This window comes from Lolium rigidum, chromosome 7 (genome assembly GCF_022539505.1).
Source record: "Lolium rigidum isolate FL_2022 chromosome 7, APGP_CSIRO_Lrig_0.1, whole genome shotgun sequence".
Lineage (NCBI taxonomy): Eukaryota > Viridiplantae > Streptophyta > Magnoliopsida > Poales > Poaceae > Lolium > Lolium rigidum.
This window is the reverse complement of record NC_061514.1, coordinates 144,605,013-144,621,304: the sequence shown is the minus strand read 5'-3', so window position 1 is coordinate 144,621,304 and position 16,292 is coordinate 144,605,013. Positions and strand designations below refer to the sequence as shown.

Here is a 16,292-nt window from a genome sequence, read left to right as displayed (position 1 = left end):
AGCTCTTGCTTCTCACTACCACTCTCTGTTGAGGCGTTCCAAGAACTCCAGGAAGTGAGCCAGATTGTGCAAGCAACTACCATTGATGATGCTGTGGTGGATCAGAGGGTCTTTGTGTGGGGAGACAAATACACTCCGTCCAGCTACTATAATTTCTTATTTGGGCAAGTTCCTGTGGATGAAGCGCTTAGTGCAATTTGGTCTTCTAAGGCTTTGCCTAAACTTAAGGTCTTCCTTTGGCTGTTGATGCATGATCGGCTGAACACCCAAGATATTATGATCCGTAAGAATTGGAATGTGGACACAGGTCCGGCTTGTGTTCTTTGCAATACTGCACATATTGAGACAAGGAATCATCTGTTCTTTGAGTGTGAGTTTGCGATCAATTGCTGGAATACGGTGAATATTCAGTGGGCGACAAACTTAACTTTTTCGGATATGTTTCTCCTAGCTAAGTCTACCTTTCAAGGTCCTTGTTTTTTGGAGGTGGTGGCTTGTGTATCTTGGAACATTTGGAAGATTAGGAATGAGCTCATATTCCAATCAATCCCAGCTTCTTTTGTTCGGTGGAGAAGGAGTTTTCAGAGCGATCTTTGGGTTCATAAGTTCAGAATTAAGGCGACTTCAGTTCAACCACTTATTGACTGGTTGTTGTCTATTCCATCCTAGTTTTTATGTATTTCCCTTTTCTTTTTTTCCCACCGTGATGTAATCTGTTTCAAACTTTAGGACTTTTAGTCCTTGTACAGTTTCTTTTGCCATATATATAGAAAATTACACCGTAGGGGTTTCCCCTACGGTAAAGGTGTCAAAAAAAAACAATCTCATACCATGAAGGAGTGCCTTTTTATTTTAGTTTTATTTAGATGACACTCCTCCCCACCTTTGCTTTCTCAAGCCATGGCTAACCGAATCCTCGGGTGCCGACCAACAATCACATACCATGGAGGAGTGTCTATTTGTAACTTTATGAAAGTTAATTAATTGAGGTCGGGAACCCCATTGCCAGCTCTTTTTGCAAAATTATTGGATAAGCGGATGAAGCCACTAGTCCATTGGTGAAAGTTGCCCAACAAGATTGAAAGATAAACACCACATACTTCCTCATGAGCTATAAAACATTGATACAAATAAGAGGTAATAACTTTTGAATTGTATAAAGATAGCACTCAAGCAATTTACTTTGGAATGGCGGAGAAATACCATGTAGTAGGTAGGTGTGGTGGACACAAATGGCATAGTTTTTGGCTCAAGAATTTGGATGGACGAGAAGAATCCCTCTCAATACAAGGCTAGGCTAGCAAGGTTATTTGAAGCAAACTCAAGTATAAAACGGTGCAGCAAGACTCACATATGAACATATTGTAAGCATTATAAGACTTTACATCGTCTTCCTTGTTGTTCAAACACCTCAACCAGAAAATATCTAGACTTAGAGAGACCAATCATGCAAACCAAATTTTAACAAGCTCTATGTAGTTCTTCATTAATAGGTGCAAAGTACATGATGCAAGAGCTTAAACATGATCTATATGAGCACAAAAATTGCCAAGTATCAAATTATTCAAGACATTATACCAATTACCACATGCGGCATTTTCTGTTTCCAACCATATAACAATGAACGAAGCAGTTTTCAACCTTCGCCGTGAACATTAAAAGCTAAGAACACATGTGTTCATACGAACCAGCGGAGCGTGTCTCTCTCCCACACAAGGATGAACTTATTCAAACAAAACAAAAACAAAAATAAAAGCAAACAGACGCTCCAAGTAAAGTACATAAGATGTGACCGAATAAAAATATAGTTTCAAGAGAAGAAACCTGATAAATTGTTGATGAAGAAGGGGATGCCTTGGGCATCCCCAAGCTTAGATGCTTGAGTCTTCTTGGAATATGCAGGGATGAACCACGGGGTCATCCCCAAGCTTAGACTTTTCACTCTTCTTGATCATAGTATATCATCCTCCTCTCTTGACCCTTGAAAACTTCCTCCACACCAAACTCAAAATAAACTCATTAGAGGGTTAGTGCATAATCAAAAATTCACATATTCAGAGGTGACATAATCATTCTTAACACTTCTGGACATTGCACAAAGCTACTGAAAGTTAATGGAACAAAGAAATCCATCAAACATAGCAAAATAGGCAATGCGAAACAAAAGGCAGAATCTGTCAAAACAGAACAGTGCGTAAAGACGAATTTTACAGAGGCACTTAACTTGATCAGATGAAAATGCTCAAATTGAATGAAAGTTGCGTACATATCTGTGGATCACGCACGTAAATTTGCAGATTTTTCTGAGTTACCTACAGAGAACCCTGCCCAAATTCGTGACGAGCGAAATCTGTTTCTGCGCAGTAATCCAAATCTAGTATCAACCTTGCTATCAAAGACTTTACTTGGCACAACAATGCAATAAAATAAAGATAAGGAGAGGTTGCTACAGTAGTAACAACTTCCAAGACACAAATATAAAACAAAAATTGCTGTAGTAAAATAAACACATAGGTTATATTCCAAGAAGTGCTTTCTTTATAACCATTAAGATGGGCTCAGTAATTTCAATGATGCTCGCGCAAGAAAGAAGAGTTGAGGCAAAAGAGAGCATCAAGAAGCAAATTCAAAACACATTTAAGCCTAACCCACTTCCAATGAAAAGGAATCTTGTAAATAAATAAATTCATGAGGAGCAAAGTGACAAGCATAGGAAGATAAAACACGAGTAACTTCAAAATTCTCAACATAAAGAGGGGAAACTTAATATTATTAAGATGCATATAACCATGTTTCCCTCTCTCATAATAACTTATCCTCCATAGTATCACATAAAGCATTCTTGTCATGAGCCACATGCATAAAATTATTACTCTCCACATAAACATAATCAATTTTATTAGTTGTAGTGGGAGCAAATTCAACAAAGTAGCTATCATTATTATTCTCATCAAGTGTAGGAGGCATATTGTAATCATAATTAAACTTATCCTCCATAGTAGGCGGCACCAAAAGACCACTATCATTATAATCATCATAAATAGGAGGCATATCATAATCAACATAAACTTTCTCCTCAATACCCGGAGGACTAAAGAGATCATTTTCATCAAAACCGACCTCCCCAAGCTTAAATTCTTCCATAGCATTATCAACAATGGTGTTCATACTAATAACATTGCTACTAGCATGCAAATAAGATTCCATAGGTTTTTTAATTTTCGCGAGCAAACAATTCTATCTCGGGGAAAAGATTAAAAAGCTCACCTGTTGCTTTCCATTATGCCTTACTAGTGTAAACAAGAAACAAAAAGATGCAATTGCAGGATCTAAAGGAAATAGCTTCGAGCACTTACAACGGCAACAGAAAATAACTTAGTTACCTGGGACCGGAGTATGAGTGCCTTTTACCTTTCCTCCCCGGCAACGGCGCCAGAAAAGTGCTTGATGTCTACGGGTGATTCTATTCTTGTAGACAGTGTTGGGCCTCCAAGAGCAGAGGTTTGTAGAACAGCGAGCAAGTTTCCCTTAAGTGGATCACCCAAGGTTTATCGAACTCGGGGAGGAAGAGGTCAAAGATATCCCTCTCAAGCAACCCCGCAATCACGATACAAGAAGTCTCTTGTGTCCCCAACACACCTAATACACTTGTCGGATGTATAGGTGCACTAGTTTGGCGAAGAGATAGTGAAATACAAGTGGTATGAATGAATATGAGCAAGTAGTAACGGCGCTTGAAAAGTGCTTGTCGGCGTGCGGTTGATGGTAGTAATATTGCAGGAAGTAAACATGCGGTAGAGACGATAAACAAGCGGTGTTTGCAGTATTGGAAACAAGGCCTAGGGATCCTACTTTCACTAGTGGACTCTCTCAACATTGATCACATAAATAAATAAGTTCTCTTCCTTTGTGCTACATATACTCTTGTTTGATAATGAACACCATTCGTTGCGTAGGGCTACTAGAGCACCTCAATGCCGGAGTTAACAAGCTCCACAACATTCGATATTCATGTTTAAGTAACCTTTAGAGCATAATAGATCTTTGCAATCTAAACCAAGTACTAACATAGCATACACACTGTCACCTTTACACTATGAAGGGGGAATAAATGACATCAATACTATCATAGTAATAATTAACTCCATAACCTACAAGAGATTATGATCATAACCTACGCCAAGAACTACACGATGCACACACTGTCACCATTACACCGTGAAGGAGAAATAGACTACTTCAATAACATCACAAGAGTAGCACATAGACTAATAGCGATACAAAGCTCATCATATGGATCTCAATCATGCAAAGCAATTCATGAGATCATTGTATTGGGGTACAGAGAGAGAGAGAGATTAACCACATAGCTACCGGTAGAGCCCTCAGCCTCGATGGAGAACTACTCCCTCCTCATGGGAGACAGCAGTTGACATAGGCATCCCAAATGGGCCTGCCGAATATAGTACCCGGGGTTTATTGAAGGCCCACTACCCGAAGAATAAGAAGACTCGAGAGCCCAAGATGTATTTAAGGAAAAGATAGAGTTGTAATAGGAAGTATTATTTGTAATCCGGCGGGATGAGTTAGAAACCATCCCGGACTCTCGTAATCCTTGTATAGCACGAATCCCTCGGCTCCACCTATATAAAGGGGGGTCGAGGGACGAGAAGATCATCGAATCATTGTCTGCAAACCCTAGTTTTCATATTCGTCGAGTACTTTTCGGCTGAAACCTTCGAGATCTACTTGCCCTCTACTTCTAACTAAACCCTAGCCTACAATCCATAGGCATTGACAAGTTAATCCCTTGTCAGCAGCGGTGATGAAGATGGCGGTGGTGTCGATGGAGATGCCTTCCGGGGGCACTTCCCCGTCCCGGCGGCGTGCCGGAACAGAGACTCCTGTCCCCCAGATCTTGGCTTCGCGATGGCGGCGGCTCTGGAAGGTTTTCGTACCGTGGTTTTTCCGTATCGAAGATTTAGGTCAGGGACCTTTAAATAGGCGAAGAGGCGGAGTCGGAAGGCTGACGGGGCCACCACACAATAGGGCGGCGCGCCTGGCTCCTTGGCCGCGCCGCCCACACGTGTGGGCCCCCGGGGCTCTCCTCCGGTGGCTCTCGGGTGTTCTGGAAGCTTCGGGGATTTCTAAGATGCTGGGCGTTGATTTCGTCCGATTCCGAGAATATTTCCTTACTAGGATTTCTGAAACCAAAAACAGCAGAAAACAGGAACTGGCACTTCGGCATCTCGTCAATAGGTTACTTCCGGAAAATGCATCAAAACGATATAAAGTGTGAACAAAACATGTAGGTATTGTCATAAAACTAGCATGGAACATAAGAAATTATAGATACGTTTGAGACGTATCAAGTATCTGGGGCTCCCCGAGAGGATAAGGATCTATGGGGCCCATCCACGTGCGGGGTTGCGTCTCCAGTGTCAACAAAGATGCAACAAACGATTTTTTGGGTGTTATCGGTGGGCTGATGGGAAGCGTTTTCCTTATGTAAACCGGCCCACACGGGTTCGCCTCGTTGTTGTAGACCCTGGTCTGCAACAATGAAACATGGCAACACATCAGGACCTGCATCCCGTGTACAACGTCAGCCTAAGACACTTTCACACGTCGGAAAAGAAAAGCAGGCAACTCACGAAGCGCTCGCAGGCATGGACGTGGCAGGAGAAGACGACATCGATGCGGGCGTCGTAGAGGAGGCGCTCCATGGCCTTCCTCATGGCCTCGCCCTAGAGGGGGTGAATAGGTGTTCAAAAACGATATGCAGAGGTGAAGAATGTGCGGAGAGAGTGGCAGAGGACGGGCTTTTATATGCGGAGGCTGATATAACCATATGTCCCCTAGAGGGGGTGAATAGGTGTTAAAAACAATTACGAATTTGGCCTGTGAGAATGCGGAATTAACAGACGTTTATTTTACAAACATAAAACCTAAATAACCTAGCCTCAACTAAGTGCACCAACATGTCAAGCTACGGAAGATAGCACAGGATATATATGTATCACAGCAGATAAGAAAAATATAGTACTTCAAGTTCGATGGCTATCACAACAAAAGTAAACTCAGGTATAGAGATAACCAAGGCACGTGGAGAAAAGACGTATTCTCGTGTTCCCTTTCATGAGGTAAGGTACGTTACATTGGAGAGATATGGGATCCCACTAAGGATTTACCAACGCCACGAAGGCTCACATTCTTCTCCGAACCTATTCCACGAAGGACAAAGGTCCTTTCTTTATGGCTAGCTTTTCATCCACTTTGGAGATGGCGAACTCCACAACCACCTTAGAAGCTACATGAAGGAGAAGTCTGGGCATCTTCACAATCTTCCACGAAGTGGTCACCGGAGCACCAACCGCCAAGCCAACTAGCAGGTCACCCTCCAAGAGTAATAATCTCACGGTCTCTCACTCGAACAAATTATACTAGAGAGCTCAATGCTATGCAAGGATGTAAAGCAAGAACACCAAGAAAAATGCTTCAACCCTTCTATCTCAAATCCCAACAAAACAACAAATGCCACGAAAGAACTACAGAGGAAGAACAATAGTGGAGGTCAATTAATGACTCCAAGATCTAGACCCAAGGGGTTCGCTTCACTTAGAAGATGATTTGTTTAGTGGGGATTGTAGATCTAGATACCATCTTCCAAAGACCACAAAAGGATGCAAAATCATAGGAGGGAAGGGAAAGGAAGAAAGCTCAAGAGGGTCAACAATGGAGGTCAACTTCGTTTCTAAGAACCCTAGAAAACTTTTAGGGAAGAAGCCCCTTTTATGGAAAAAGCAAATATGACCGTTTGGGGCAATCCCGACCAAAGTCGGCGCCAGGGCCGGTCAAACCGCGACCCACACCAACCTTCCCGATACCCAGCCCAGCACACCGTTTCCCACGCCGGAATGGGCACCAGCAGCGAAAAAGCGCTGCTTCATAGTCATTCCGGTGGGCTCTAGTGAAGACCGGACGTTCTGACGCCATGCCCGGTGAAGGGCTGGTACACCGGAATTCAAAAACCCAATTCCGGTGCCAGGCCCTATGATACCAGATTGCTCGTCGATAGAAAACTGAACATATGAAGATGATGATAAATTTTGCATCCGGACTCCGATTTTAGCAAACTTTTGGATTTTTGGAAAAGCTAAGAACAAGATCTTTCTAATTGATACTGTAAAACCCAATAACAAGCAATATATTAAATACCAAAAATTTGGAGATGTGAAACCTCCCAAGTTGAAGAACCGACAAAACCTCCAACCTCGAAACCGCAGTAGAAGATGCATACAAATTCTGTTTTTGGTGAGCTTGGGTTGTTGAGAAGCTAGCAACAAGGTCAAGAACCTCACACAGAGAAACACCAAGAAGCAGCAAGATAAAAAAAATGCAAATTATGCAAAGGATTGATCTCCCTATGACGATGTGATCAAGTTAATCAACCGAAAGCCTCTCTTGATAGTGCGGCTATCACTCCTATAACCTAGTTTCCCAACAACCACCTTGAGACCGGTGAAAGGAGAACCTAGCAAGTCGATACCTTTGTGTTGCTCCCGCTTGAACTTGATGATGAAGCTTCATGCTTCAATTAAGATGGAGTGCTTCACTTGATCATTTGCTTGGTGAAGACTCACATTTTGGTTAGCCATACACCACTATGTGGTAGCTTCATTAAAGCATGTCTTACAATGTCCATAATCATCAAATGGACAACAAGCTTCAAACATATGATCTTCTTGAGATTCTCATCTTGAACTTGTGTTTCTCAACCTTGACGACGATCACCACTTCATGCCATCCTCTCATGTACTATATAAAATCTTACTTTTGATGCATACCAATGGAAACATATCTAACTGACGCAACAACACAAAGACATATATAATGAGTTAGTTCAAGAACTGACAAAGCTTACCGTACCACAAGATGTCATGATCCCATGTGGTACAGTCTTTATGCTTTATATGTTGATCAACTTGAATCCATTCTTTACTGTTTGTGAGCATCTCCAGTCGCGTCCCCCAAACCGTCCCCCAAAGAGATTTGGGGCGCGCCGGACAAAAAAAGCGTTCCAGCCGCGTCCCCCAAAGCCCTTTTTTGTCCGGCGCGCCCCTATACGGTGTCCGGCGCCCCGAGCCCGTCCCTGTCCCACGGGGACGCTCCGGGGACGCCGGACACAACGAAAAGCGAGGCGGGGAGTGGCGGGGCCGACCCGTCGGCGGCACAATTAATTTAAACCTAACCGTCGCCTACCTCGCGACGGAAGTTATTGGCGCGCAGCGACGGTGCAGTTCCCGCGAGGGCGCAGCGACGCGTCCCGTCGCGCCTAGCTCTGCGTGCCGGCGTTAATGAGCGCCACCGCTCCTCCGCCTCCCTCCGGCCTATAAAAAGGGGCGCCTCTCATCGTCCCTCTCACACACAAACCCTAGCGCCTCTCTCCCAAACCCTAGCCGCCACCATCTCTCAACAAGACTCGACGCTATGTCTGGTAGAGGCGGAGGCCGACCTCGCGGCCGTGGCCGTGGTCGTGGTCGTGGTCGTGGCCGCGGCATAGCTGAACGCTCGCCGTCGCCTCCCACGCCGTCGTCTTCATCGTCGGAGATGGACGTGGAGCCGGACGTCCTGTTCGAGTTCGTCCACGTCCTCAAGGGCGACCCGCGCGGCATCGAGAGGCTGCCGGACTCCTTCGCCGAGTACGTCGGCGGCGTACGCCCGCGCACGATGCATCTGCGGGAGCATTCGTGCGGCTACTGCCGGTGGATCGTCAAGGCGATCTACGACGCGCGCGGCAAGATGTACCTCAACATCGGATGGGAGAAGTTCGCGCGCCACCACAGCCTCGAAGCCGGCTTCATCCTCGTGTTCTCCTACTTCGGCAATAGGGACATGAGCGTCAAGGTCTTCGACGAGAGGCGCTGCCTCCGGGACTACCACGTCGACAGGGACGACGACAGCACCGACGAGGAGGACGACTGAATGAGTGTTGTTTCTTCGCAGCGAATACGTGCACGGAGGTTTCTGCCTGTTCGCCTCATCGGTAGAACCAACAAGGGCACCATCCTCCCGCTGGATTTTCCAGTTTAGGTGATCTGGGTGTGCCCTCGAGTGTTCTTTCTTAGCAGCGAACACACGAAACCTTCGATGCACGGCCTAGTTAGGTTTAGTTTCTTTGCAATATTTTATATTTGTGTCCACCATGGTTCAAACTATGTATTAGTTTGTGGAAAACCATGTTCCAAACTGTGTTTTCGTGTAAACCACGTTCCAAATTATGTATTAGTTTGTGGAAATTGAAATAAAAATGCCAGAAAAATTATTTTAAATGTTTGGGGGCGGCGTTTGGGGGACGCGGCTGGGGAGCGACGTCCCCCAAACGCGGCACGAACGAAACACGTCCCCCAAACGCTCGATCCGGCGCGGTTTGGGGGACGGTTTGGGGGACGCGGCTGGAGATGCTCTTACATCTTCTCATGGTCTATCACAATATCTTGAGGCAAATAAAGAATTCTCCATTTGATTGATTTGTCTGGCACATCAAAAAATATTTGGGGAATGGCTTAAGGGACACGGCTATAGATGCTCTTATGTATGCTACACTGCAAACTTTGCTGGCTCGGCATACCAGTACACTTGAATTTGAAGAAGGGTGCGTCTTTTACCAAAGCCTTGAATCACCTCTACCCCGAACGCAAAATCGAGGCAGATGGAATAACCTTTGACGATGGCACGTTGTGTAAGCCCAAACTCCTTTTCCTTGGATATACAGATGTTGCTAAAAAAATAAACAGATGATGCTCCCTCGATCGGGCAACGCTGCGGGCCGGGCACAGCGCGTCTATATAAATAAACGTGGCTCCATCCTCACCTCGCATCACATGTAGAGGCATGTGAAGGCCACAGTCGGCCTGCTCTCCCCGCTAAAGATCTGCAGCTGAGCACCTCACCGGCTTCATTGGAGCAAGTAGCGCCTGTGTGCGTAAATCGGCTGGGGCTTGGGCTATCAATCTCCGGCCATGGCGACAACAACGGTGGACAGGGAGAGAGCTGGAGACCGGACGAAGAGGAAGCTGGGTGGCTTCCGGACCATGCCGTTCATACTAGGTGAGCACCATGCAGCTTGCTTCCATGAGCATTTCGCATCTCTAGATTGATTCTGTGGGAAAGCAGAGTTCATTCTCGGTCCGGGATGGTGGTTGTCGACAGTCTTTGACAGTTTTCCATTTCCAAAGCCGTGTGTTCGCATCGAGCGAAGATTACGAGCTACTCGCGACTTTGCAGTTTATTTATTCTTTTTGTCCGTAGGCCTCGATATCGTCGGAGACATGAAAAAATTGCCTTGCGGTTGCCCGGTAACTTTGTTTCATTCAAAAAGAAAATTACTCTGTTGGCAACTAGAGGGAGCATCTTGCAGCATTTTTCTCACACAATCCCACTGGCCTGTCATCACTCTCACGGTAGAACAAAACTGAACGATGGTAAACTCGAAGAAGCGGCTGTGTTAGGCTGGAGATTTCTTATCGATCACTTACTCACTTGTATGTATGTCGACCGTGGTGCAGTGAACGAGGTCTGCGACAGGTTCGCGTCGGCGGGCTTCAGCGCGAATATGATCACGTACCTGACGCAGGAGCTGCACCTGCCGCTGGTAGAGGCCTCCAACACGCTCACCAACTTCAACGGCACGTCCAGCCTCACGCCCATCCTCGGCGCGCTCGCCGCTGACTCCTTCGCCGGCCGCTTCTGGACCATCATCGCCGGCTCCGTCTTCTACCAGCTCGGCATGCTAGGCCTCGTGGTCTCCGCCCTCGTCGCTTCCCTCCGCCCCGGTCCCTGCTCTCCTCCCGCCACCCCGTGCCGCCGCGCCAGCGGGCTGCAGCTCGCCGTGCTCTACCTCTCCCTGCTCTGCACCTCCCTTGGCTCCGGCGGTATCCGGCCGTGCGTCGTGGTTTTCGGTGCCGACCAGTTCGACCAGCACAAGGAGCAGCATGGTGAAGCCGAGGCGGAGGCGGTGGCGGGGCGGAAGCGGCAGTACTTCAACGTCTACTTCTTCACCATGGGGTGCGCGGTGCTGCTAGCGCTGACGGTGGTGGTGTACATCCAGGAGAACGTAGGGTGGGGGTGGGGGTTCGGGATCCCGGCCATCGCCATGTTCTTGTCGATCCTGGTGTTCGTGGTCGGCTACCCGCTATACGTCCGGCTCAGGCCCGGGGGCAGCCCCTTCACGCGGGTGGCGCAGGTAGTGGCCGCCGCTTACAAGAAGCGGGCCGCTCCGCTGCCGGAGGACCCCGGCATGCTGTACATGGGCACGGTGCTTGTCACGGCGGTGCAGAGCGCCACGCGGAGCAGCGGCGAGTGGCTTCAGGACAATATCAACAGGGGCAGGCTAGACGCCTACTACTGGCTCGTCACCGGCCTCATGCTGCTCAACCTTGGCTACTACTTTATTTGCTTACGTTTCTACACCATGAAGCCATTGGAGCTCGGCAAGGACGGTGACCACGAAAAGGAGTTTGAGCTGTCCTATGTCCACAAAAATGGCGGCGGCGGCGCTGTATAAGATTAAGATCAAGCATAGTGTAATTACGCCGAATGTTTTTAATTGCTGACTAATTAATTAGCTGCACATGCGTGCACAGCTCTTGCAATATCCAAATGTTCTTGGAGCTAGCTAGTAAAGCATCCCGTGACAAGATCCAAAAAAAATTTAATGTGGAAGGCAAAAGATTTGCCTCCATTCATTAATTAAGTAGAAGAGTCTTGATAAGATCAACAACAAAGCAACAAAGAGAAAAACGAAAAAAGGTTTCAAGAAGATTAAACTTAAATACTTTGCTTCCGCGGCAACCCAAAGTTTTACTTCTCGCTTAATGGCGGCAAGTAAGATGGTAGAAGGCGCAGCTTTGTTTTCAAAGACCTTTACATTTTGCTTCTTCTAAATAGTCCAAATAACAAGCATTGTGAGGGACATTAGTCATGTCGCGGAAAAGGAAGATATCATGCAGCAGAAAGCAGCCCTGATTGCCACGCCTGCATTATCTTTGCTCGAAAAGAGTCGGCTATTTCGTACTACTCCATCCTAAGACTTAAGGCTTACTACCTCCATCCCAAGGCTTAAGGTTTGATCAAACTTTTAGAAAAATTTATGAATAAATATGATATTTTGTAGGTACCATATGAAAATATATTTCATTATCTATCTAATGATATTGATTTTGTACTTTTCATGTTAATGATTTTTGATAAAAACTTTGTCAAACTTAACATAGTTTGACTTTCTGGAAAAAATAGGCCTTAAGCCTTGGGATGGAGGTAGTATATTTTTTTAGAAAAGTCAAAGCAAGTAAAGTTTGACCGAAATTTTAGAATAATCTATCAATAAATATAATGTTTTGTAGATAGCACATGAAAATATATTTCATTATCTATCTAATAATATTAATTTTGTATTTGACATATTAATGATTTTTTATAAAAACTTAGTCAAACTTAACATAGTTTGGATTTCTGGAAAAAAAATAGGCCTTAAGCCTTTGGGATGGAGGTAGTAATAAGTTATAAATTTCTTTTCAGAGATCATTGAATGACAGATCACCTTTTAAGAATAGAAGATCTGAATCTGTAATTCTGTATAGACCAGGAGGACCCGCTGCTAGTTTTCTTGTTCAGGTCGCATGTAATTTGCACGCACCTGCGTGCGTCAGGTTGAACCGCTTAGAGCTAAACAAATGCAGAACCCAATGATCTGGATGCCTGGATATGCTGATTACGAACATTGTACCGTGGATAGTTTTCTTCACGGAACCTGATTACTATACATCTACTCACCGACTATAGTTTCAATTCCAAAGAACTATTTCTGCGTGCATCGAAATTTAATTTAAGTAATGTACTATCCACGATGTGACTTTTTTAGGAACTTTTGTTTAATTTGTTCCATCTTGTGGCTCAACAAAGCTGATTTCTTTAATATTATGCTGTATGGCCACGGCATGCATGTGCTGATTTCGATCGTCAACTATAAGCTTGATAAATTCACTCTATCGACGCTATATGGTGGATTTTATGGAAGGCCTATGGTCCTGCTTTTTATAGTAAAAATATAAAAGTTTCACAAACTCAAATCCGTTGTGATCCACCAGCTTTGCAAGAGCACCACCAAGAAACACCTAAACTCCTGCTACAGAGGCTCCCAAGGAGAACACACAACAGCTACAACTCGAGAAAATAGAAAGACAAGAGCTACACAAAGGAACGCGACATAAATACTGTAGAAACGACATCAAAGGAAAGTAGCTCTGCAAACTTCAAGGTTGTGAGCAGAAGGATCACGAGAACTCCGAGGAACAAGTTGCTAAATGTCAGACTCCCAAAAATGACTCCCTCCAGCGGCTCCAATAAACACACAAACATCAGGATGAGGGATATTAGAAAATCCGCTCCCACAACAAATGCTTCACTTTTTTGATAATTTATCTTCATACTAGACATGCTTTCAAAGTAGTATAACAGAAATTTCATATGTAGAATCAGTTTTCTCAAGTAGAACCACAGTACCATCTGCATATCGAAGCATCTCAACTCCCCCAGGAAGCAGGTGAGAAACATGTCCAAAAATATGACCCGAAGATTTAGCATTCTCCACTATAGCAGCTCAACCCTCAACAACAAAGTCAAAAAAAGGTGAGATGGGATCTGTGACGCCCCGGAACCGGTATCCTGAGGATCCCAGCGAACCCGCCGAAATCCGCACGATATCGATTCAGAGACGCCCTCCGACACGACGTGCGCGACGAATCACACACGTGATGCCAGAGGAATTAACACGAGCGGTAACATTACAACAGGATTACAATAGAGCCCACAAGATACATATATTACAACAACGACTCCAACGAGTCAAGATACAAATATACAATACAAAGATACAAGTCATACAGAAGATCGAATACGTCCGAGTACGGACAAGATACAAATTGGACTAAGAGCCCTGAAGATAACCAGTGGCGTCCATAACCCTGCCCAGGCCAAGCCGGTAGGGTAACCTTGCTAACGTCGTCATCTCGTACCTGTCAAAGTCGGGCCATCGGTTGCCGACAAAAGGGAGGAAGCAAAAGAGAAAGGGAAAAGGCGAGAGTAAGTACCAAGGAACGAACTCCGGCACGTACTTAGCGAGACTTAGAAATGGCTATGCTCGCCGAGCGAGTATATATATATATATCGCCTGGGGCTATATGGTAGGTTTAGCGGCAGTAAAACTATAACCAATAGAGACACACTACAACATCCGTCTACTCAGAGAAGATAAGAGAGCGCATAAGGTAACAGATAAATACTACACAAACATAACCCAGCCAAATACACATATCCCCTTCAACAATTGCAAAGAGACAATGTAAAAGGCACTCAACGGTGGACAAGTTTTATTAGGTATCGGTTGTAGTAGTGCTATATTACTACGCAAGTTATTAACAGATTATTAGCAACAAGATAACGGTGTAAGTTGTTCTATGATCAAGCTATACAATTCCAAGTCGTCCATAACCGCGGACACGGCTTATCGATAAGATGTACACCCTGCAGGGGTTGCCCAAATGTAACCATACGCATGCTCGACCCACTTACGACAGGTGGATGTCTCACAACAAGACCGTTCCCAGTTCAACAAGAAAGTCTAGGGGGGCCACCCAACTAAGCTACCCGTGACGAAGTCCGGCCGTACTCCGAGACGGACTCAGGGTTTGCGTTAACGGCTAGGCGTGCAAACCACACGCTTCGCTAAACGTTCCGCGGGGTACAGTACAGAATATAAACACCCGAAGGCAACAGTAAGTAAAGCATGGCATACATGGCATAGGCAAATAAAACCAAGGTTGTGGCCCCCTTTTCAACTGACTTGAGAAAAGGTAATGGGTGAGGGGGGGTCCCAATAATCGTCCCCACGCATGGGTAGAGCGCTCAATCTCGAAACGAGATAACAAGAACTCGGGTCCTAGGGGACATTAGCGAGTCAAAGTTCCGATGCTTTCGCAAAGGGGCTCACGGATGCCTCTGCTTACAATTTTAGTTGTTAACAAATAAGTAAAGCATGTGTATCTCCAACAACCGATATAGCATGTGATAACCTCCCAACAACCCAACATATCCCGATAACGGATCGAGATAAACAACAGAGCCTAAACACGCCTACGACTCGCAAGGCTCAAACATCAAGCAACGGCTATGGGTAAGGAATGATACATATAGGATTATTATAGTAAACAAGTGGAATAGGACACGTGACTCGATAAAGAATCGCAACATAAGGATAGCAATGCGAGGGAGAGTGTATAATAGGTGAAGAGAGAGGGCTCGCCTGTGAAAAGCTGCAGAAGAACTTGTCGGAAAACTCGTCGTATCTCACCACACCACTTCGTGATCCTATCCGGGAAGAAGCAAAACGCTACAACAACCAACGGATGCACATCTTACTACTACGGATAAAGAATCGGCATGCTCATGATATGGTATGCATGACATGGCATAGATGGTGCAATGCATCTTATCCAAATTAAGCGGGATCGGAACCCCGGACAAACAAATTAGGTTAGAGTTGCATTTCCTACCGACAAATTTAAGTGTTGATTAGCATGGAATAGCATGGCAGGGGTGCGCTACATCAATTTAAATGGAACCGGGATAAGAGATAAGTAGTCCCGCACAATTCCATATTTATTTAGGTGATTCTCTATTTACCCGAACTCATGAGATATGCGGTGCGATGCAACATGTATGATATGGCAAATGCAACAAGTTATATGGAACATTTATAAAATAGGGTTAGTTTGGGAGAGGGTCTCACGGTATCGGAACAAAGAGTGGACGTCGGATTTGGGTTCGGAGAGGAAGAAGCGGAAGCGGGGTCTCGACCTTCGAATCCGGGAAGGAGGCCTTGGGGTTCCGTCTTCGGCGTTGGTGGCGGACTTGTAGTTGCCGCCGGCAGTCTTCAAATCGTTTCTCAAAGATCCTCCAGGTTTATCTTCGTTCATCGGCAGGGAACTCTTGCCAAAACCGTGCGGAAGAGCTTTACACGGACAGATAGATAGATGTCTGTGAATAGATTGTCACATTCAGGCACGTGGTCGAACAAGTTGCATACATGGGCACAGATAGATAGACGCACAAGAAACTGCTATAGGCCACGCACACGCAAGATGTTGTCCAGCAGCAGACAGAGGTGGCCAGAGAAGACACAGCAGCGCGGCGGCGGTCGGTGTCGAACATGACCGCGTGGACACGCACAACAA

The 16,292-nt window shown here is 45.5% G+C and overlaps 1 protein-coding gene across 1 annotated transcript; it reads left to right on the top strand.

Annotated features, from left to right (window-relative positions):
• Nucleotides 1-10,022: 10,022 nt before the first annotated feature.
• On the top strand, nucleotides 10,023-11,566 carry LOC124672115 (protein NRT1/ PTR FAMILY 3.1-like). Its single transcript, XM_047208397.1, has 2 exons — nucleotides 10,023-10,110; nucleotides 10,569-11,566. Exons 1-2 carry the CDS (start codon nucleotides 10,023-10,025, stop codon nucleotides 11,564-11,566), a joined length of 1,086 nt encoding a protein of 361 aa, XP_047064353.1.
• Nucleotides 11,567-16,292: the final 4,726 nt, after the last annotated feature.